Source organism: Leuresthes tenuis, unplaced genomic scaffold, assembly GCF_036924035.1.
Source record: "Leuresthes tenuis unplaced genomic scaffold, fLeuTen1.0.hap1 SCAF_9, whole genome shotgun sequence".
In the NCBI taxonomy this organism is placed as follows: Eukaryota; Metazoa; Chordata; class Actinopteri; order Atheriniformes; family Atherinopsidae; genus Leuresthes; species Leuresthes tenuis.
In genome coordinates, this window is record NW_027325363.1 from 36143000 (window position 1) to 36167461 (window position 24462).

Below are 24462 nucleotides of genomic sequence, written 5' to 3' on the forward strand. Positions count from 1 at the left end.
CAGTTTTCAATAGCCTTTAATGTTGAACCATGGAGAGAACTAAGTCTGTGCTGGTTGGAGATCAAAGTGCCTGCTGATGACTGAAGACATGCATGATCAGGAGCAGCAGAAACATTCCTTTAAGTTAATGCTGAATACGAATATGACATTGCACAAACATCCTATGTTGTAGTAGATTTAGTTTGTCACTAAACTCACTTGCTTTCTGACACAAAGTGCTGAGGGCAGCCAACACTCTCCCAGTCCAAGAATATGAGGGTCCACCAGGGCCCAAGTAACACAACTTTATCTGCCAAGCAGACTGATAAAACTGGAAAGAATTCTAATAGTAGACTGGAGAGTAGTAAATAATGACTACCTGTCAGAGCTGTCCACATCTTTCCCTAAGCACATCTGCTATTAACTGTGATTCTGACCTAAGAGGATGGTCAAGTGTGATCATAAAAGAAAGCACATGGTTAGCAACAATCAAACCATAATTACTAAAGGCCACAAAGAATAACAGGAAAACATTTCCCACACAATTAAAGCTCCACCAGCAGCATAAACTTACGACTGAATGCGTTTTCTGAGCTGGTTTAAGTTAAGAGTTGTAAAAAGTGTTCGTCTGAGTTAGCATAGCCTTTCTGACTGCTGCTGCAAATTCTCTGACCGTTTTCTTGTGACCTCTCTCAGGAAGACGGCTTCTCTGTCATTGTTCTTTATTTAAAAAAAAGAATGACATTTTCCCATCCTACATGCTAAAGCGATCAAACATTCTGCTGCTTTATACGGTAGCTTGAATGGAGAATCGCATGAATATGTGCACAGCCAATCTCAATAAAATAAAATACCCAGTCAATGCATAAATATGTCCTAAATTTTTGGCAGTGGATTGAAAATGTAATATTTGGTGCTAACTTGCCGACCAGCCGATACAAAATAAACCCAGCAGGAAAGCTACTAATGTACACATAACCCACTACAACAACCTATTCCTGCCTCTAGCTAACACTAGACTGCATTTGTTTGCAGCTGCATAGTTGTAGTAAGCTATATCCCACAAGTTTGTCAGATTCTCATTGAGCCAATGCACAACCTCCAAAGCTGCTAGCTCACCTGGAATGGGATGTCAGCCACGGTTTTGGCCAGGTAGTAGGCTTTCAGGCTGTACCAGTAGTTAAGATGTTCTCTGAGGAACACAGACATCTCCAGAGGAACTGCCAGATGGAGCATTAAATGTGTAGATACATAAGTCAACATAAACTCAGGAATAATGGGGTGTTGAAATTGGACCTCACTGATTTTCAAAGCAGTGTCTACATTAAAATATAAATATAACATCCTCATGACTATACTCACAGGTTAATACAGTTGGCATTAGTGCTCCAAACATGAGGAAGAGCATAGAGAAGAAGAGAAATCCAGTGTTGTTCAAGACCTTGCTGGCATCATTACCAATGTTCAGGTAGAGCAAACCTATTAACACACCTATGGAGATGTGGGACATCAGTCTGAGGTGAGTCAAAACCTGGAAAAAATACCAGAATGAATTAACCTGATTGTTTCAGGTAAAGCACTTGTTATATGATATCTATGTTTTGAAGTAGTATGGTTGTCACCTACCTGATCACGACATATAGTTATGAAGGTTCTCTTGAAGAGGATACAGAACTGTGTGAGTGTACTTGTGGCAAAGGTATGTCTCTCTATCAGCCCAGCATTCTGAGGAAGATGGAAGATCATTTCATCATCATCATCATTTGAACAATTAACTGGGTAAAACTAACTCATAATAATTAGTTAAGCAAAAAAAAAGCAAATGTTGGTGAACAAAACCAGAATTAATCTGCAATATTTATGAACTAACAGTTAAGGTTGCCCAACTGGAAATCCAGCCTTGATTTGAGTATAACAGCACATTATCTGCTACATACCATAGAGCACTTTGTTGCACAGACTGATGTCCCACTGGTGTCACAATGGTTCTTTTTCTCTTCTAATGCACACATTCCACCTTGGACTGCCTCAAACAACACAGGGTTCAGGTCTCCATATTCTCCTGATGCCACCTCAATGACTGGACCAGAGGCAAAAGGAGAGATAAACCGAATCAATTAATGAACTTGCAGTGCTTTTACAACCCTGATTCCAAACATTTTTCTTGATCGTTTTCATGAAAAATATTAGCTCATCTTCAGTTTCATGGCAACAACGTGTCTGAAAGAAGTTGGGACATGTGCATGTTTTCCACTGTGCATGATCTCTTCACCTTTTAACAGTAGGCCTTAAACGTGTGAGAAATTAGCCTATCCCAGCCGTCATTTGGCGAGAGGCGGGGTACATCCTGGACGGGTTGCCGGTCCGTCACAGGGCTACAGAACAACAACCATGGATGCCCACACTCACTAACTGGACTGTTTAAGGACGGCGGGAGGCTCCAGTGTCTCTCTATGGTGTTTTTGTTAACCAATCATGTTTTAGTTTGAATTAGTTCAAACGTGTTCCTCCTTCTGTTTCCTTTCAGTACCAGTTTTTTAAGATGTGCTGCCATCAAATTCAAGATGAGCTAATACTGTATTTTTCATGAAATATCCTCTCTTTCAACATTTGGTATGTTCTCTATGTTCTGTAGTAAAAAATAAATTTTTCTCTTTTTGTTTCAAAACTACACATTTCCGACTTCTTTGTACCTGGGATAATAATTAATACTCAGCAGCACTGTGTGGAAATTGGGAATAAAAATGAAGTGAACATACTGAAGTCTGCAGGGTTGTGGTAGGTAGGACAGTAGAGGCCAAGAGTCTTCAAGTAAGGGATGAGGTAAGGGACTGTTCCTTTGTAGATGCACTGACCCTGACTGAGGATGTAGAGCTGTAGAGAAGAGAGGAAACTACAAGTATAGTATTTGTCTTGAAATAGTTTATGAGTGTCATGTTCGTGTTCCATGGATGAGGCTGTGCTGTTAGCAAGTAACTTATTTTTAATAATGCACGTTCTCAACAGCATACATGTGTCTTAATGCAGTCTTGCTCTAACCCCTTACATGGTACGGTAAGTCGACTACAAACCAGTATTGCTGCCTGGCAGTCAAACGTAATAACATCCAATCATAACAAGGAGTTTGTGGAAAATGTTACAATCTTGGCATGCTCCACAACTTCTCAAAAAAACTAACGTCCACCTCACCATTCATCTAGACCGCAAGCCATTCATTCAACATTTACTTTCTTTGACTGACAGATACACACCTTGTCAAACATCTCAAATAATTTGGCACTTGGCTGATGAATAGTGCAGATGATGGTACGTCCTCCCAGTGCCAGAGAGCGCATTAAGGACACCACCTGGTAACACGACACACTATCTAAGCCACTGAAAACAGAGAAACAAAATCAACGAGAAGATTAACAGAAGACACATCATAAAAGTAATAGTTATCGTGAATATATTCACCTACTCTAATGGAAAACATTAGGAGAAGAGGAAGCCAAGTATTATTTTCACTAAATGAACTCTGCTGTTGTAAAATCTTTTATTTCTGTTATACGTTTTGGTGCAGGCTCTAAAACATCAGGACAGCATCAGTTTCTGACTCAATGTACTAATTAGTAATAATTGTAATCTGTTATTCATTCTCTGCTATGTAGTTTTTAATATACGGTGACAGTAAAATTGTCTCTTTTTGCTAGAATTTTTTAAACATCTCTCACCTAATGCACTTCAAAATCCTTTCAATTCATTAGCTCAACATCAGATATATAACCAGGCTTTTTCCTGCATAGAGAACTTGGTGGCGGCCGCCACCGCCATATTTCTTACCGCCACCAGCTCACGGCTGGTTTTCAATCGGTAATTTCACCAAGCGTTTCCCTGTCATATGGAAGCAAATCGTAACCATAATCACAGTGAGTTGTTCATAGTGATCTATGTCAGGGATACGTGAGGTCTGACATAGCAGTGGATGTAAACCCCCGTTCCATGAATGAAGAGCAGACGTAACCGCCCGCCTGGTTTCTTAATGTCTGGAGGATTGAGGGTGCATCAACCTGGTTGGGACCTAGAAGGGAGTGCCGCTGATCGTTTAGTTTGGGAGCCGCTGATCTACGTTATAAAAGTTATTTTCAGTGACAGTCACATCAACAATGATCAGGTTATAACTTTGGCACAAAGCATCAAATGGCAACAATTAAGTTTAGTTGTGAACACGGTTCCTTTACAAATAATAGTATCATGATTCCTGTATACTTTTAGTTTTATAACTTGTCTTGTCATTTCCGGTTTTATTTTGAAAATTAACTTCTCTCGTTTCAGTTAACTTGCTCTTACTCCCATTTCTGCGTGTCTCCCCTGATTACCCAAGTGTTTCCACCTGTTCCCCTTGGATCCTCATGTATATACAGTCTTCATCCTAGCCTCCGAATATCCCTTGTTGTTCTGAAAATACCCAGATTCTTGACCATTGTGGTACCTTGTGTTTTGACCCATTGGTTTCTGAATTGTTGACCCATTGTTGACCAATGTTGACCCATTGGTGATTCCTGAAGTCGAGCGTTTCTCCTTCAGAGTTTCTTTTGGTACATGTTTTTGTGATTATCTCAGCTTAGCTTTTGACTAAATTTTCATAGTCATTTTTGGTTTCCTCTTTTCGAGAGTTTTTTGTTGTAATGTTTCATAGCTCCTCCGTTATAGGAGTGGAAGCTCCTTTTCTGTTCTTTGTTTAATCTTGTAGTGCCTCCAATAGAAGGAGAGATTTTCTTTGTTCACCTCTTTAGAAGAGCGTGCGAAATTTAAAGGAATAATCTTTTATAGAATTTTCGTTTTCCTCCTAGAGTGGAGAGACTGTTTCTTTTGATTAAGTTTTATACCGGCGTCTGTCACAACTATAATTTTCAGAGTGATTATTTTCTCTGTTCGGAGACCTGTTAAGAGAGTTTATTTACAATAAACAATCTTATTCTGAAATCGATCCTGCATCTGTGTCCTGTGTCCTGCCGGTTCCTGACAGTACACACTGGCCAGAATGGACAAAGCAGGATCAGGAAGTCTCGCTTCAGCTCTTGGCTCACAGGCTGCTCGCCTGTCACTGCAGGAGGACCAGATGTCCTCTCTCAGCCGAGGAGTTCAGAATCTGGCTCAGAACCAGGACAAGTTTATGGCCACTGTGACCACGCAGCTCGGGAACCTTGCCCATCAGCTGTCCCACAGCCCCGACACGAAGCCAGTGGAAGTTACACCTCCAGTTGTCCCGTCAGCCCCCACTATCATCCACGCCGGCCCAGGACGTCGCCTAGCTGATCCCATACGCTATTTGGGTGAACCCGAACGTTGTAAATCTTTTCTAATAGAGTGTGATATGAGTTTTCTCCCCAGGATTTCCCCAACGATCGATCTAAACTGGGATTCATCATCTCAAACCTGGAAGGAAGAGCACAAGCGTGGGCTACCGCTGAGTGGGGGCGTGACTCCAGAACCTGTCAAAGTTTCCAAGAGTTCCAACAGGCCATTCATCGAACCTTCGACCCAGTTGGAAATTACCGAGATACGGCCAGACAACTCTGCGGACTATGCCAGGGTAAAGACACTGTTAGTGATTACCATATTCGCTTCCGGACTTTGGCCGCAGAGAGCGATTGGAACTCAAGGGCTCTGTACGACACATTTTTTAAAGGTTTGGCTAATTTATGTTCTCGAAAGACTTTTGCCCATAGATCTCCCTTCAGACCTCGACTCGCTGATTGCTTCGGCAATCTGCACGGACAATCGGCTAGAGGAACTCAAGTCCCTACAGTTGGAACGCGCAGTGCCACGCTTCGTCCGAACCCAGACCACCACATCATGGGTGCCTCCGACAGGACCATCATAGGAGCGGAATCAACCAACTCCAACGCCACAGACCGAGGAACCCATGCAGATGGCACGGGCCCGACTCTCTCCTGAGGAGCGTGCAAGACGCATGAGAGAGGGTCGGTGCCTTTACTGCGGAGAACTGGGACACCTAGTGGCTACGTGCCCCGCCAGAATCCGCCGGGTTCCCGGAAGCACCACACCCGTCGTTCCAACAACCCAAATGCTAACCCCTGTCCAGGTAAAACACCACACCCTCACTATTTCTATGGAGGCGCTCATTGACTCTGGAGCAGACGAGAGCCTAATGGACAAAGGGTTAGCCCAGAGATTGGGATTGGGATCCAGGAGACTTGAAAGACCCGTGAAGGCCACTTCAATCAATGGCCAAGAACTCTGTCATTACTCATGCCACAGAACCTGTCTCGTTAACTATTGGAGAACACACAGAACTCATCTCATTTTATTTATATCAGTCCGACACACGTACACTGGTGTTGAGATATCCATGGCTTATCAGACACAACCCACACATCGACTGGTCCACAGGCCTAGTCACGGAGTGGGTCGAGAAATGTCAGGGGAAGTGTCTAGGAGCCAGAATAAATTCTTCAACCATGTTTAACACTATCTCTGCTCCCAGTACCCGGACCTGACCACAGTTCCTCGCTGTTATCATCAATTCAAAGAAGTATTTAATAAAGTCAAAGCCACATCACTTCCTCCTCATCGTCCTTACGACTGCCCAATTGATCTGATGCCTGGCACTCCTATTCCTAAGTGGCGATTATATTCTGTCAGGACCCGAGCGCCAGGCGATGACCAACTACATCGAGGCCTCCCTGAAAACTGGACTCATCCGACCTTCATCATCGCTGGCAGGAGCAGGACTCTTCTTCGTGGACAAGAAGGATGGGTCGTTACGGCCCTGCATAGATTACAGCCCCCTCAATGACATCACCGTCAAGAATCGGTACCCACTTCCACTCATGTCTTCGGTATTCGACCAGATCCAACAAGCCCAGGTCTTCACCAACCTGGACCTACGCAACGCATAACATGTTGTGCGCATCCGAGAGGGAGACACACCCACGGGACACTACGAATACTGTGTGATGGCTTTTGGACTCACGAACGCACTCGCAGTATTCCAAGCCATGATTAATGAAGTTTTTTGTGATTTCTTAGATAAATTTGTGTATGTTTACTTGGATGATATTCTGATTTACTCACCTGATCTCTCTACCCACAGAAACCATGTATCCCAAGTGCTACAACGATTGCTTGACAACCAGCTTTATGTTAAAGCCGAAAAAAGTGAATTTCATATTCAAACTGTTTCTTTCTTGGGATTTATTGTGTCACCAGAGAGTTGAAATGGACCCTGCCAAAATCAGTGCTGTGGCCAATAGGCCAACTCTAGACAGCCGAAAAAAGCTCCAGCTATTTTTAGGGTTTGTTAACTTTTACAGACGCTTTATTTCAGTTTGATCGCCGCACCGCTACATGCACTCACCTCTTCCAGAGTTCATTATGTCTGGTCTCCAGATGTGGCGAATTCATTCCGCGAACTCAAGCGTCGCTTCACATCTGCACCTATTCTGACCCTTCCAGATCCCCAGCGGCAGTTCGTGGTGGAGGTGGATGCGTCTAGCACCGGTGTTGGGGCAGTGCTGTCTCAGTGATCGGAGGATGGCAAGATGCATCCCTGTGCCTTCCTGTCCCGGCGGCTCAGCCATGCGGAGTGCAACTACGACGTTGGTAACAGGGAACTGCTGGCTGTGAAAGTCGCTCTGGAGGAATGGAGACATTGGCTGGAAGGGGCCATTCGCCCGTTTGTAGTGTGGACAGACCACAAGAATTTAGAGTACATCAGGCGGGCAAAGAGACTTAATTCTCGACAGGCCAGGTGGACTCTATTCTTTAATCATTTTCTCTTCACACTTTCCTACAGAACGGGCTCCCGGAACGTTAAACCAGACGCTCTGTCTCGGCTGTACGACCCCGAGCCGGCGGCCAAGGAACCTGAATCCATCCTTCCACTAGACTGTGTGGTCGGAGCAGTGTCTTGGCAAATCGAACAACAGGTAAAGCAAGCACTCGGTGGAGCGCCATTACCTAACGGTTGCCCAGAGAACTGACTGTTTGTACCAGTCGGTCTGTGCCCGCAGGTAATCCATTGGGCTCACACATTGCTGCTTACCTGTCATCCAGGGGTCCAGCGCACTATGTATGTAATTTCTCAATGGTTCTGGTGGCCTTCCATGAAGTCGGAGGTTCGGGTGTACATCGAGGCATGCTCGGTCTGCGCCAGGAATATGACATCTATAGGCCCACGTATGGGACTCCTGCAACGTCTTCCGATTCCCTCCAGACCGTGGTCCGACATATCTATGGACTTCGTCACGGGGCTCCCGGCTTCCAAAGGTAACACCACCGTATTGACGGTGGTAGACCGATTCTCGAAAATGACTAATTTTATTGCCTTGCACAAGTTACCCTCAGGCGTCATGATGACCCAAGCTTTCCGCATCCATGGTTTTCCTAAGGACATTGTGTCTGACCGGGGGCCCCAGTTCATCTCACGGTTCTGGAGGGAGTTTTGCAAACTCATTGGTGCCACTGTAAGCCTTACATCTGGGTACCATCCTGAAGCCAACGGCCAGACCGAGCGCCTGAACCAATAGTTGGAAACCGGCCTCCGATGTTTGGTGTCCCAGAACCCGGCTTCCTGGAGCTCCCATCTGGTCTGGGTCAAGTATGCCCATAACTCTTTGCCTACCTCTGCTACTGGTCTGTCCTGTCATTTCAATGTGTGCATGGTTACCAACCTCCTCTGTTTCCAGATTCCGAGATCGAGGTCGCAGTTCCCTCTGCACACGCCATGGTACGTCGTTGCTGCTGCATCTGGGCCGCCGCTCGACAGGTGCTCATTTGGCAAGGGGGCAGCCGATCGCAGGAGACGGCCTGCTCCAGAGTACCAACCCGGGCAGAAGGTATGGCTGTCGGCAAAACACCTCCGCCTCAAGGTTCCCTCCCCCAAGCTTGCACCCCAGTTTGTTGGACCTTATCCCATCTCCAAGATCATCAGTCCCACTGCCGTCCCACTGCTGTCTGGTGGCCTATGCCGAAAAGCTCCGCTATTTCCTTTATTTTTAAACCATTTAATAAATAGCTTTCAATGAACTGAACGGATGTTGATGGTTGGTCGTCCTCGTCCCATTTGAGGCTCCACAGCATCCAGCTGTTCCAGGACTGAACAGAGGTTTACTATGGAACCTCATTAATGTGTAAATCTGTTACGGCAGAGCATGCAGCCAAGCTCTCTACTTGACTTGTTCAACTTGGCCACAGGCATCAGACCCAGATATATTATTAGATTCTACCTGCTCAGCTAATTCTAACAGTGTTTGCACAATTTGAGGGAGCACCATGATCTGTGATCCAAAAGACCCGGCAATTCAATCAATTTCCCGGAACATTTGCAATGTAATGCAATGCAGATATGCACACCGCCCCCTACCAAACAAGATGGGTAGCTCGGTCAGCAGGGAGCTGAAGAAGAGCTGATGTCACTCTGCTGCGCCGCTCAGAATGCTTTTTCATTTTCGAATCATGGGCAGCACTTTGCGGGCAGACCATGAAAACGAAAAAGCAATAATGTGCAGTCTTGAAGAAGAAAATTAAAATGCAAATAGGATGATTGATTACTAATTTCATTTATGAGTCAAATAATGCAGCCACATTCTTAAAATGAAAAAGCATTTCTGCAAATGAATTTAAATTAAAATATGGTCACGATTCGCTTCCATTCTGTTGGGCTCCGTCAGGACAGCTCAGCCCTGAACTAAATGAGGTTTTGATAGAAGTTGTGAGCTTTGGTTGAAGTTGAAGTTGGTGAATTTGATCAAAATCCGACCCCCGCAAGCGTGACTGTTCTTCGCACTTTGTGAGGAAATGGGAGCTGATCACACATCTGTGCTGTTTCACAGTGAAGCAAGGTGGCTCTCCCGGGGCAAAGTCGCACGTCTTTGAGCTCAGGGCAGAAATTTGGATGTTCTTGGGGGAGGAGCACATGTATGAGGCTGCAAGCAAGTTCAGTGATGAACAATTTCTGTTTAAACTGGCCTACCTCAGCGATGTGTTTGGCAAGCTGAATGAATTAAATCTTCAGCTTCAAGGCGAAGACAAGCACCTACCTCACCTGGCAGACAAGATCACAGCATTCTCCTGAAAGCTCGAGGTATGGGGCAGGCGCCGCGATCAGCAAAACATAGATGTCTTTGAGAACCTGAGTGAAGTTGCTGAAACCACTGATTCTGGAGCCACCACAGTGATCCCATGTATTAAGCAGAACATCTCTTCCCTGAGATGATTGTTTCAAAAATACTTCCCAAACAACAGTGCTCAGTATGCCTGGGTTATGGATTATGGATTATGGTTATGGATCCATTCAATGCAGCAGGTTGGTATTTTGACATTTTATTGAATATTATACTCATACATTTTATTTATGTTGTATGCTTCTAACTAACTGGAATGGATTGTTGTCAAACAGATTTCTTTGTGTTTATTATGCAATGACAAGTAAGCTCATTTATTTATATTCTACCTGCAGCACCTGCTGATTTTAGGTCTGCTGAGGAGGACCAGTTTATTGAGACTGGCCCTGAGACTGAGGTTTAAGGCTCAGACTCTGGGTGAATTCTGGTTTGGAGTGGAGAGGCAGTATCCACTCATCGGGCAGAGAGCTGTGTGCATTCTGCTTCTCTTTGCCACATCATATCTCTGTGAGATGGGCTTTTCAGCTGTTGCTTCACTGAAGACAAAATACAGATCTCAGCTGAACATAGAGAATGACTTGAGAGTGGCAGTATCAAGCCTGCAACCCCGCTTTGAAAAGATGTGCAATGCAAAACAGGCTCACTGCAGCCACTAATGCAGGGATAACAATCATATGTTCACTTGTTCACCTGTTTGCCAAATGTATTTCTCTTCTTTTTTTAACAGATTGCAAAGTGGCACATTTATTTTCTCTATTTTTGAACTTGATGCAACTTATGACACATCTGCCCTTTTTTTGTGGTTATTTGATGTAGTTAGAATTTAGATATAACATGATGTTACTTGAATAAATTGAAACATTCTAAGCTTGTAGCTTTGCTCTGTTCACTTGCTCACCTGTTTTGCCAATCTTGTCTTGATGTTATTGAGTTAGAATTTAGATACAACATGATGTTACTTGAAGATGTTAAGCTTGGCGTATTTCAATAGCAGTGTGTTGGGCTGATGGGGGCAATTGGGGCTTGAAAATCCCCCTTGTCCAAAGTGGGGAATGACCAAAAAAAGTTTCAGAACCACTGCCCTAGCGTGTGCCTTCATGCATTATGAATTCTATACTCTACGTTTCCCACGTACTGACATTCATTCATCAGTCATAGGAGCAGTGCAGCCAAACAGCCAATCGTTTACTGTTGCCAGGGCAAATGAATAAATATTTGGCCAATCAGTGTCACAGAATTTTATGGTCTTGAGGCGCTGAAAATATCACCCCAGGAGTAGATTTCAGGTTAAAAATAGAATTGTGCAGCGCGATAAATCAGGGGGATGATGGCAAACTTCATGAGCGATGTGCTGCTTCTACCGAATTCAGTGAGATCCTTATTTATCTAGTATTACACAACTGGAAATTGTTAATTTACTTTATTTGTGAAACTGGTGATTTTGAGAAGGAGAGTAAATCCTCACTGTTAAATTGTAGTTGTCGTCTGACTGTTAATTTGAATTCTTATACTGGACTAGGCAGGGAAACGTATTGTCACATCAGACTAGACTAGACACTGGAGACAGGCAGCTAAAACGCAGTACTTCGTGTTATTGAGGACATGTGATAAATTTGTCAGATATGAAAGCAACATCTCAGCAGATGTTGAGAGGCTATTTTCTGCACTCAAGATTGTCAGATATGATTGAGAACATGTCTACACCAGAATAATGCAAAGTTTATAATGCATGATAAGATAAGAACCCTGTGCAACAGACTTAAGGAGAGGCACCTGGATGTATGCTGTAAGGTGGCCATTGATGGTCCAAACCAGGAGGTCTCTGAGTATAAAGACTGCATCAGGAGGTTCTACAGGATGAAACCAAGGAAGGCCAGATGTTCTGCCACTGGCTGTGCTTTGTGCAAGTAAATGGTGGTTTAGCTGCCATGTAACTGAACTGAATGTTAAACAAAGTACATAAAAAATAAATTAATATGCTTTAAAATAATACTTGTCTTTTTTTTTATTCATGTAATTACAACTCTCGGGTCCCCTCTTCAAAAAGGGGGAGCGGAGGGTGTGTTCCAACTACAGGGGGATCACACTCCTCAGCCTCCCTGGTAAGGTCTATTCGGGGGTACTGGAGAGGAGGATCTGTTGGATAGTTGAATCTCGGATTCAGGAGGTGCAGTGTGGTTTTCGTCCTGGCCGTGGAACAGTGGACCAGCTCTATACCCTCAGCAGGGTCCTGGAGGGTGCATGGGAGTTCGCCAAACCAGTCTACATGTGGTTTGTGGACTTGGAGAAAGCGTTCGACTGTGTCCCTCATGGAGTCCTGTGGGGGGTGCTCCGGGAGTATGGAATGTCGGACCCTTGAAAGGGGCTGTTCGGTCTCTGTATGACCGGTGCCAGAGTTTGGTCTGCATTGCCAGCAGTAAGTCGGAAGTGTTTCCGGTGAGGGTTGGACTCCGTCAGGGCTGCCCTTTGTCACCGATTCTGTTCATAATTTTTATGGACAGAATTTCTAGGCGCAGTTAGGGCGTTGAGGGGGTCCGATTTGGCGACCTCAGAATCGGGTCTCTGCTTTTTGCGGATGATGTAGTTCTGCTAGGGTCGTTGGACCGTGACCTTCAGCTCTCACTGGAGCGATTTGCAGCCGAGTGTGAAGCGGCTGGGATGGCAATCAGCACCTCCAAATCCGAGACCATGGTCCTTAGCCGGAAAAGGGTGGAATGCTCTCTCTTGGTCGGGAATGAGATCCTTCCCCAAGTGGAGGAGTTCAAGTATCTTGGAGTCTTGTTCACGATTGAGGGACGAATGGAGCGTGAGATTGACGGGCGGATCGGTGCAGCGTCTGCAGTGTTGCAGGCTCTGCACCGACCCGTCGTTGTGAAGAAGGAGCTGAGCCAGAAGGTGAAGCTCTCTATTTACCGGTCAATCTACGTTCCCATCCTCACCTATGGTCACGAGCTGTGGGTAGTGACCGAAAGAACGAGATCGCGAATACAAGCGGCCGAAATGGGCTTCCTCCGCAGGGTGTCTGGGCTCTCCCTTAGAGATAGGGTGAGAAGCTCAGTCATCTGGGAGGGGCTCGAAGTAGAACCGCTGCTCCTCCGCATTGAGAGGAGTCAGATGAGGTGGCTCGGGCATCTGTTTAGGATGCCTCCTGGACGCCTCCCTGGTGAGGTGTTCCGGGCACGTCCCACTGGGAGGAGACCCCGGGGAAGACCCAGGACACGTTGGAGAGACTATGTCTTTTGGCTGGCCTGGGAACGCCTCGGGGTTCCCCCGGAAGAGTTGGAGGAAGTGGCCGGGGACAGCTCTGTTAAAGCTGCTGCCCCCGTGACCCGACCCCTGGATAAGCGGTAAATGATGGATGGATTACAACTCCTAAAATAGACTGCTCGTAAAACACTTGCTTGAGCCTGTTGAAGACTCGTTACAAGTGCACCTGTGAGCCCACGATCAGGTACCACCACCTCCTCATTGTAAGCCAGGAAAAATCCTGAGAACTCTCATAATCAGTACATCTTTTAATTAACCTGTAATTCCACTCAACTAAAACTTTGATGTAATGTTGTTTTGGCCAATTTTTTCATTTTCTATGCTAACACTATAGGATCATACAAGATTCCCAATCATTAGGATGATGATTAATATCATTAGTGAGGCACAACTGGCCCACATTATCAACTCTTTTGTATTCAGGGGTTAAAAAAATGCAGGTTATTGAACCACAAAAATTTGACTAATCTGTACTATTTTGAAAAAATATCTGACCCGGTGATATTCAGAGAAATCTGTAAAAACTTTACAGACTCTTAGAGATAGTTTTGAGATCTGTTTTTCTTTGTTCTTTGCTAAACTCCAAGAGCACCAAACTGTCTTTAATTGCCAGATTGGCAATTAAAGACCCTGATTAAGTGTTTTAAAGCAGCTTCTGTTCATCAGGGGCGGCTGTTGCTCAGGAGGAAGAGCAGTCGCCCACCAGTCGGAAGGTCGGTGGTTCGACTCTGGCTTGCCCCCCCCAGTGTATCATTGGGGGTATGAATGTGTGTGAATGATTAGAAAGCACTTAGTTATGTGTATCTTAAGACATGCTGTATGAGTGTGTGTGAGTGGGTGAATGCAGCATGTAGTGAAGTGCTTTGAGTAGTCAGTTAGACTAGAAAAGCGCTATTCAAGTCCATTTACCATTTATCTGCCACGAGACTCATAAATCTGCAGCCAGACATGTTGTCGGTACTGACTGATCTCAATGTTTTTCCTCAATATCAACTTTTCGGTTACAAAAATCATTCAAAATTTTAATCCCAAAGTACACACTAAAAATGCATTAATTAACTAAGAAAACTGTACATTGGACTTAGCCAACCATCTCTCCACCGCCTACAACTGGTACAAAATGCTGCTGCCAGGCTCCTAACTAACACCCGTAAGCACGGCCACATCACACCTGTACTTTACTCCCTCCACTGGCTACCTGTAAAATTTAGGATCCAGTTTAAAACCTTATTTGTTTTCAGCGCAGTTAATGGCCTTGCACCCCCCTACATAAGTGAAACCCTGAGGCTTCACCAATCTGGCAGAGCTCTCCGCTCTGCTGGTCAACATCTACTGGAGGTTCCCCGGACCAGGTGTAAGCAGTGGGGTGACTGATCTTTTGCAGTGGCAGGTCTGAAATCTGGAATGCACTGCCCTCTGATTAACGTACCTGTGACAGCTCAACTGACCTACGACAGCTCAAAGCCAAATTAAAAACATACTGATTTGAACTGGCTTTTCACTGAAGCTGTGGCTCACCTTTTTGTTGTTGTCTTGTGTCATATGTAATCTATTTTAAATCTATTTCAGGTATTGTGAAGCACTTTGGTCAGTCTCTGGTTGCTGTAAGGTGCTATATAAATAAATGTTGATTGATTGATTGAAGAAAACAACATATTAATTTAACTAGAAAACATTTTTTTCAAAGTCTTGTACTGCATTCCAATCCCCGATGGACAGACAGAATATATTTATGATTCACCAGCAGTAATTTACTGGCTCTTACATAAATAAAAAGTAACATATTCCAAACAAGTCCAAATTCAAATGAAAACATCAACAATGCATCATTGACTGTCTGCCGTACCTGGTGGGCTCATCAAAGAACATGACCGGAGGATTGTTGACCAGTTCCAGTGCGATGGCCAAGCGTTTACACTGACCGCCTGACAGTAAGCTGGTACGAGTGTGAGCACAGTCAAGGAGTCCTAAAGCAGTCAGAATCTCGTTCACCTGAGACACAGAGAGAAAACAGAGGGGAAAGAACTGTCAGTTAGCACATAAAAATAAATTATTTGGACAACTGTACCAGGTTTAAAGCCAATACAAGCCAAGACAAATGGCAGGAGTTGGTGAGGAGACGGGCAACGCAGGTTCTTTCTTTGATTTAAATTTCTAAAGAAGGAAATGTCCTGTGGCAAATCATTTCCTTGAAGACATTTATGCCACAATTGAGCGATAATAGCTTCAGTGTCATGATCCTTGTGTTTTAGGTTTGGTATTTTCCTGTGCTTTGGGTGTTTCTATGTTCTGGCTGTCCTTCAGCTAGTTAATTTCCTGTTTTATTTTGCAGAGTTTCCCCCATGTTTAGTATGTTGAGTTTTACTTCCTTTCCTGTGTCACACCTGGTGTTCATCTCGTACACTCTCCTGCATTAGACACTCCCTCATTATATTTACCTCCTGGTTTCAGTTATTCTCTGAATCATTGTTTCATCCTCCTGTCTCTGCCATCTGTATTCCTTCGAGGTCTTTGGTTAAAATAAGCCTTTAGAATTATCTTCCAGCTCCTGTGTCACACTTGGGTCTGCTATCTCCACCACTCATGACATTCAGAACCATAATACCCCAAGCCCCCCCAAGGGCGGACAGGGTTCAGTTTGTTTTATGCCATAAAATGGATCGTGTTGGGAGACAACTGATGACTAACCAGCCAAATCTCAACTGGCAGATTTCACAAGTTGTCAGTGACATTGACCAATAGATGTAAAGATTCCCACGTGCCTATTTTTTCCCCCCACTTAGAGATGCCATTGTTTCTTTACAGTTTTCTATCTGAAAATCTGTCTTTGCCACCTCTTTTCACAAGACAGCTTACTATAATTAGTCTGTCAAATCTTTTGTCCAGGTCGTGATTAAATGTTGTCAATCTGTAATCACCGTTACTTTTTTATCACACATATAATTATTTAGTCTGAACCTGCTATAGCTTTGTATTCACTGATGAATGTGCTAAATATGCTTTTGACATTTATCTAAACGTATTCAGTCCAAGTTTTACTGTTTTGCCTTACTTAAAGAAACTGAGAAAAGTCAACTAGCCATAACAAAAAAGCGTCTTCTAAATTAATGTTACGTAACCCACAAATGTGATCCACATGAGAAAGTCAGGCAAACAACTGACTGAGACCATTGTGCCAGAATTACAAACCTAGCATGTTTCATCCAAAGTGGAGTGTGTCCTAAATACTTTTATCTTGGCTGGTTATATGACTTCAGTGCATTTTGTCAGGGACGTGGAAAGGGTGGACCCAGATGCAGCTCTTTTCCAAAAATCAAAGGTTTATTCAAATCAGGGAGCACGAACAAAAGGCCCGCGATCATCAAAAATACTTAAACATGAAAAACACTAAACAAAACAAGGCTATGGAAAAACAACACTATGAATAAATACTGTGGCTAGATTAACAAGGCAGGAACCAAACTTATCGTTCTGTGGCGTGGCATGAATGGATAGTGAGGATTCTGCAGTGACTGAAAGTAAAGCAGGAAGCTAAATACTTTGAAGGGAGTGATCAGTGACATGAGGTGCAGCTGTGAACAATTAACCAGGTGACTTGAGTGAACTGAACGTGACAGGGGAAAATATGACTAGAACATAACATGGTTAAACAAAAACTGTGACATGACAAACTAATAGAACAGACTGTGACACATTTAAGGTCAATACCAACAGTATTGTGCTTGTGTATGTTGAGTTGATATATGTTAATTGCATTGCTCACCAGATCTTTTTTCACACCCATAGTTTCATTCAGCTTTAAGTTGGCTGAAACCTGCAGCAAAGAGGAAATATGTGTTATTACATAAAGTCAAATCTATTTAATATGTGCAGGGACAGCTAGTGACAAGTCAAAAGCCCATTACTGCGGCAAAAAACAACCCTTGAAGAATTTCAAACGTAAGACTCGTAACTACAACTACAATACTTGTCCTGCCTGAATTGAGATTTTTCATGACAGCTCACCATCATGGCCTCCTTGGCAGTTAGGTGTGGCAGTAGTATGTCCTCTTGCATGATGTAGCATGACATTTTCCTGAATGTCCTCAAGTCCCTGGGTTTCCCATTTACCAGGATCTGACCCTTCATCCCTGCTTCCCTAAGCAGTAAGAACAATACAAACCAAACTGTTCATTGGGTTAGACAGCTGTATGATTCCGACACAAGCAATACTGTGTGCACTTTATTAGCAATTTCTTTTTTCCATATTATGAGGCAAACTACTTTCTCACCTGTACCCAGCTAGAATGTTCATTAAAGTGGACTTCCCAGACCCTGAAGGCCCCATGATCCCTATGAGTTCTCTACTGCAGAACCTTCCAGAGAGGCACTTCAATAAAGCTTTGAAACCTGAAAACAAGAGAGGTTATTCAATAAACTGTATATGACAAAAGAAAATATGGGCTTCTTCCCTCTGTTCTTTCTTTTGATCTCCTGCCCTTTTCCCTGTTGTCTCTGGTTTATTTTGTCCACTCTTTTTCTCTCTGGTTCTCCATTTCAGCCAGCATCCTAAGTGAACTGGTTTCAGGAGGCGTGATTGCAACTACTGTAGCTGTCAGAGTATGCACCTGTTCCTCATCTCGTCATCAGCACTAATACTTAAGGTCTGGGTTTTCTTCTCCACCTTAATAGATCAGATAATAGATAAGGCTACATTTAGTGGTTAATATCAGGCAGACTTAAATTACGTCTTTGTCCTCCTAGGAAATACAAACTGCTAAATGCAATACACTTAGATTTAGATTTAGATTTAGAAGGAAGTGTAATCTATGATGACTGAAAAATTGGTGAGTAAACACCATATGCACTACAGCACAGCTTTTGATGTCTCTGTTGTTCTATCATTGGTTCTAACTGTTCATTTCTCTGCTCTATTTGTTATATTTGTTACTGTTATTGTGCATTTACCTTGAGTCAACTTGGGTCAACTGGATATCTTACAGGAGCTTTATAAATGTACTTTATTTGATTTGGAAATGTAAATTCCAGTACAAATTAAAATAAAAAAACTCAATTGGGACCAACAAAGAAGACCTTCACCCAAATACAGTATTTCCTCTCAATAAAAGCATGCTTAAGACAAAAAATTCTACCCTTTTTATCAAATTACTTTCTTGAAATAATTATGCTTTTTTAAATATTTTGTTTTACTGGATGAAGATTTTTTCAGTGACCTTAAATGGCTGCTATGTGAATAATTCATTTTCAACAACTCATTGTACTCCTTCAGATGATATCAATGCACATCTTCATCCGTCTATCCATGCAAACCCACCTAATCCTGGGCTGGACTGAAGACTGTTCCAGCCGCCACAGTTACCTGTGGCACGTTAGCTATGTGTGTGGCCAGACTGTCCCTTCACATTAGTCACAAAGCATCTGCAGCAAACTAGCTGCTACATACCCTACATACCCAAACAATTAGCCTTTTTGCTAACTGTTAGACTAGGATATCTAAATAACAATTAGTCACACCAACTGATACAAGCTAACAGTTAGCTAGTAAGCCAAGCCATTTCTGGCTACTGTAGGCCCTTGGTCTAACATGTTGGTGTCGGAGCCAATAGCTAGTAACCACAATAGACAGTTGCTAATGATTTGTTTCCTTTGTGTCCAAACACCAACAATAACTTGTTGGGTGCAACATGCTAACACTTATATCACCATGGCTGCAATAAAGTGTGACACTATATGTTTAACCATGGCTTTGCAGTCTCCTAATGCTAAAGTTAACACCCCACAAACAATTTGGAAGTTGTGCCCCTGACAGTCAGATATGGGATGAGTACTGCATCATCACTGACCAATGCCTGCACTATAAAAATATGTGCACCCAGGCAACTGGTTAATCTGTCAACCTGAGGAACACGTAATTTAACATATGAATATACACACCACACAGGACTTTCCTAAGGCTTTGTGTGAAGGACTGGACCACACCAGACTCCTCATACTACATCTGTAGTATGTACAGCTCACTAACTACTAACTCAGATCAAATCCTTCAAAGATTTGTCCCTGAATTTAATCTAATTCAAGGATCACCTATCTGCAGAAAAGCTGGCAGTTTTTGCATACTGCCAGGCCCCGTTCCATTTAGGAAACTTTTCTCACTCAGGGTGAGAAAAATACAAATACACACTGCTGTTTGATCACTGTTCTGTAGAGTGTGTGATGCATTGTCCATTATGTTCAGCAGCACGGTAATTCTTCTTTGTAGAATCAGCTTCAGGGGATCCAAGTTTACATTTAGGATTGGGTGACTGTTTCAACATGACACCACAAAGAGAGATTCCTGTGAGCTCAGCTCCTTGATCATTATTGATACACCCCACAACTGCAGAGTCCTCTGAGTATTTCTGGAGATGACAGAGCTCTCTGATTTCTACTGAGCGTAGCGAAGAAAAACAGAGTCCCATGTGCTGCTGACCACCGTCTTGGACCCACAACCTTTTAATCTCACAAACTGTTGTCTGTTTGTCAGGTAGTCAGTAATACAGGTGATTGTTAAGGGATCCATCTCTTTTTTTGGGAACTTCTCACAAAGTAACGCATGCTAAACTGTATCAAAAGCACTGGAGAAATCAAAACATTCAAACAGTCCTGCATGAGAGTGGGATTGCTACCAAATAGATGATGGAATTTTTAACACCATCTCCAGGATGATAAGCAAACTGTAGTGGGACTTGAAAGGTTTTCACTTGCTTACTTAGGCGAGCCAATATCAGTCTCTCCAGGACTTTCTTGGTGTGGGATGTTTAGGCCACTGATCTGTGGTCATAAGGGAAGATGGATGAGATTTTTACAGGTACCAGGACAAGACAGGATGCCTTCCAAGGCACTGAAACTTTTTTCTGACTCAGGCTAAGGTTGAAAAGGTGCAGTACAATCCCACATAGTTTTCATCATGGGGGGGGGGTATCATAAATATGTCATGATTAATATACACAAATGTGCCTATCTCCAATGTTAAGATCCATGACTAAGGTGCAGGGTGATTCTGTAGAGTGGTGACAGCAATGATGGTGGGAGGTCTGTGTAGCTGCAGGCAGGGGAGTAGAATTAAGTGTAAGTGTTCTTCTCAACTGAACCTGTGGAAAATATTTGAAGTTTATTGGTTCTGCTCTCTCCGGGTCGGGAATGAGATCCTTCCCCAAGTGGAGGAGTTCAAGTATCTCGGGGTCTTGTTCACAGTGAGGGACGAATGGAGCGTGAGATTGACGGGCGGATCGGTGCAGCGTCTGTAGTGTTGCGGGCTCTGCACCGACCCGTCGTTGTGAAGAGGGAGCTGAGCCAGAAGGCAAAGCTCTCTACTTACTGGTCAATCTACGTTCCCATCCTCACCTATGGTCACGAGCTGTGGGTAGTGACCGAAAGAACAAGATCGAGAATACAAGCGGCCGAAATGGGTTTCCTCCGCAGGGTGTCTGGGCCTCCCTTAGAGATAGGGTGAGAAGCTCAGTCATCCGGGAGGGGCTCGGAGTAGAACCGCTGCTCCTCCGCATTGAGAGGAGCCAGATGAGGTGGCTCGGGCATCTGGTTAGGATGCCTCCTGGGCGCCTCCCTGGGGAGGTGTTCCGGGCACGTCCCACTGGGAGGAGACCCCGGGGAAGACCCAGGACACGTTAGAGAGACTATGTCTCTCGGCTGGCCTGGGAACACCTCGGGGTCCCCCTGGAAGAGCTGGAGGAAGTGGCCGGGGACAGAGACGTCTGGGTTTCTCTACTCAAGCTGCTGCCCCCGCGACCCGACCCCCGGATAAGCGGCAGATGATGGATGGATGGATGGATGGTTCTGTTCAAATTTCAATTGATCTGATCCCTTTTCTCCTTAAAGCCTGAGAACTTTTTCATCTCTGACCATATATCCCTAAGTTTTTTTTCATGCACACCTCCTTCATCCCTCTTATCTTTTTTTCAGCTGTGTCTGCACACTTATCAATGGCTCTCTGTCTATGTCATTAAAGGCCTTCTCAGTGTTAACAAGCTTTTTTAGGGTCACTGGTGATTCAGGGCTTATTATTTGGGAAGCAACTCATTTCAGTCTGGGGCACCCCTTTAGAGTTTCTTGAGTTTCCCTTACATCTCCTCTGTGTAAGCAGAAAACCTGTTACACACCAAATATCCACTGCACTGAACAAACAGGACCTGCAGGTGCAGTAGGCTCCAAATGGGAATGGTTTCAGAAAAATGTGACTAGATAGAAAGCTTTCTAGCTATTGTTTGCTTGCATAATAAACTGTAAATGATAGACTTCCACACATGATATACCTTACATTATTGGTGTCATTAATGTGTTATAAAGTGATGACATTAAGTCATCCAGACAAAGGTCACTTTCGTGTTAATCTTTCTCATAATTCAGTCCTGTCTGTGAAAGTGATGGAGAAAGCCACAACTACAGTGCAATAACCTCCATTTGCATAACATTGGACAGTGCTTAAAGTGAGGTTAAATAGTCTGTACTGAAAGTGCTCTTATTTCTTCAAGTTCAAATACCAACAATATATGAATATATGCCAATGGACAATTATGCACCTTTTAAAGTGACTTTATTTTAGAATCATCCTTTATTCTGTCAACCACCAGTAGGTCATTAATTCCTCAGAAAGCTTTTCACCTGATCCTCATTTTAATCATGTGGTAGTTTTCCCTATTACGGTAAGAGTTTAAAATGCTTAGCTAAAAGATGGGTAGATACAACATAGGTTACCTCTCCTCCTCCAGCATGGTCCCTCTTGGATAGTGTAAGAGACGTTAATAAACTCCAGATCCACGGCTGAGCGATTGGGTAGGTGGGAGAAACGCTGTGCATCAGTGATCTGATTGTCAACCTTCTTCAAGTGGGCTAAGATGGACGGCTCCTGCTGAAGCTGAGGTTGAGCTAAAAGCTGGCTGCCTCCATTACACATGATGGCTTCTTCCATGGGGATATTCACAGAATCAGGTTCCAATGCCTCATTGTCCATATTTGGCTGTGAGAGTGGTGTAAAAAACACAATTAAAGACAAAAAACAGGTCAGTCATGCTTCATTATCTGCTGACATATCGAGTTTCACACCAGTACTTTGGGGTTTGGTGCTATGCTACCACATGTGAAGGTTATCTAACCAAAGACTTACATTGGCAGTGTTTGACACAGCAATCATAAAGATGACTGTGACAGAGAGAACAACTGGAAATCACAGCAAGTTCAACAGAAACATTTTTTTTTAAATGTGCTTTGTGCTCAGTTTCTTTTTCCACAGAACAATATGAGGCCAACAATCTTCTCTAGTTGCATGGCTTCAAATTCAAAATTGAACAGATGAGAATGGGTTGTCCAGAGTGTAAAACAAGTTCACCCCTTTTTTGTTCTGATCTGGCGTCACAAACGAAAACCTCCACCCAGAGATAACAGTTGCTACAATGGTGGTTCTGATCTTTCCTGTTAATTCAAGCTTTCATCTTTAGGTTCGGGTTGCAATCATATAAAAGGGGTGTTAAACATATATTTTGACAGTTCCTTAGCGCAATAAATGTTCTTCACCTGACACTTCATTCATAAGGAAAGCAGGTTTGGAGTGGAGGGGCGTTGCTGGTTTACAAATAGGCATGTTACCATGTGTATGTCATGTTTATGGCATCTGCACAAAAATCCCTTAAACTTTTACCTTGCTGAGATGTGCATAGCTCTGTTACTGTCCCATAATAACATAACGATATTCAGCATCACTGACCAACCACTAATGTGTAATGATCTGTCTGTAACTGGTATTAAGACATGACTTAGCTGGTTGGATCGTAAGTGTACAGTTCTAAATGAGTTCTAAGCCAGTTTAAAGCTGTTACAATGAGTTTACACGTGCACGTTTAACACTATCTGTTATCTACTGAAGCCCTGAGAGGTAAGCCGTGAGAGGCAATTCTAGTCGGACAGTTTTCTTTTCTTGTCACTTTATGAGCCCTAAAAGGCAAAATAAATGTTCTATACATAGAAATATATGTGGTGTGGTGGTTAGCACAGCAGAGGGTTCCTGGTTTGAATCCCGACTGGGGCTTTCTGTGTGGAGTTTGTGTGGAGTATGTTCTCCCCATGTATGCGCGGGTTCTCCCCAGATACTCCGGCTTCCTGCCACCTACTACATGCATGTCAGGTTAACTGGTGACTCTAAATTGTCCCTTGGAGTGAGTGTGGATGGTTGTTTCTCTCTGTGTGGCCCTGTGATGGACTGGCGACCTGACCAGAGTGTACCCCGCCTCTTGCCCAATGACCGCTGGGATGGGCTCCAACCCCCCAGAGACAACTGAGTTGGATTATGCAGGTAAAGAAAATGGATGGGGATATATACACACACACATATATATATATATATGTGGTGTGTGTGTATAATTTAATCCACTTCCTAAGTAGGATTAAATTCACTTTTCTTCTGACTCTATAACTTGTGAACAGGCTATAATAAATGTTTTTTTCCCATGTATAAGCTTGTCTGTAACATGTTAACATGGCTGCGTTTCCCAGATTCGCTAAGAGCTTCTTAGAAGCGCTAACTTAGACCGCTCCTAGCTCTTAGCGAATCTGGGAAACGCAGCCAATGTATGTAACTGTTGTTCAGAATACATGTGAGAAACAAATCCTTTTCATTCTGTTTAGATCATGAGTTAATGTTTTCTAGGTCCAGACCATTCACTGTACATTTAAGTCTGCCTAAATTTACCAGTAAATGGTAAATTGACTGTACTTGTATAGCACTTTTCTAGTCTAACTGACCACTCAAAGCGCTTCTAACACTACATTCCACATTCACCTGTTCACACACACTCATACAGTCTTAAGTCTACACATAACATTCATACACTGTAGACAACATGGGGTTGCCTACGTGGAAGGACGCTTCCACAATGGGAAGCCAGGGCAGAAGTCGAACTACCGACCTTCCGATTGATGGGCAACTGCTCTTCTTTCCTCCTACAGCTACAGCTCCAGATGTCATTCAAGAGCAGTGGTTGAGTTGGAATTCCTCTTTTAGCATAAAAGAGTATCACAAAAACCAATACTTTCCCCA

General features: G+C 43.6%; 1 protein-coding gene across 1 annotated transcript in view; it reads right to left on the minus strand.

The window, feature by feature from the left end:
- LOC140313821 (ATP-binding cassette sub-family G member 4-like) overlaps positions 1-22383 on the minus strand; it is a 31482-nt gene extending 9099 nt beyond the window's left edge. The window contains exons 1-11 of the mRNA XM_072391795.1: positions 22128-22383; positions 17648-17765; positions 17382-17514; positions 17140-17190; positions 15223-15368; positions 3231-3354; positions 2739-2853; positions 1917-2059; positions 1606-1704; positions 1342-1510; positions 1099-1199 (exon numbers count right to left, since the gene is read on the minus strand). Of these exons, the coding sequence (XP_072247896.1) occupies positions 1099-1199; positions 1342-1510; positions 1606-1704; positions 1917-2059; positions 2739-2853; positions 3231-3354; positions 15223-15368; positions 17140-17190; positions 17382-17514; positions 17648-17765; positions 22128-22383 (1455 nt within the window). The remainder of the gene's footprint in view (positions 1-1098; positions 1200-1341; positions 1511-1605; positions 1705-1916; positions 2060-2738; positions 2854-3230; positions 3355-15222; positions 15369-17139; positions 17191-17381; positions 17515-17647; positions 17766-22127) is intronic.
- Positions 22384-24462: the final 2079 nt, after the last annotated feature.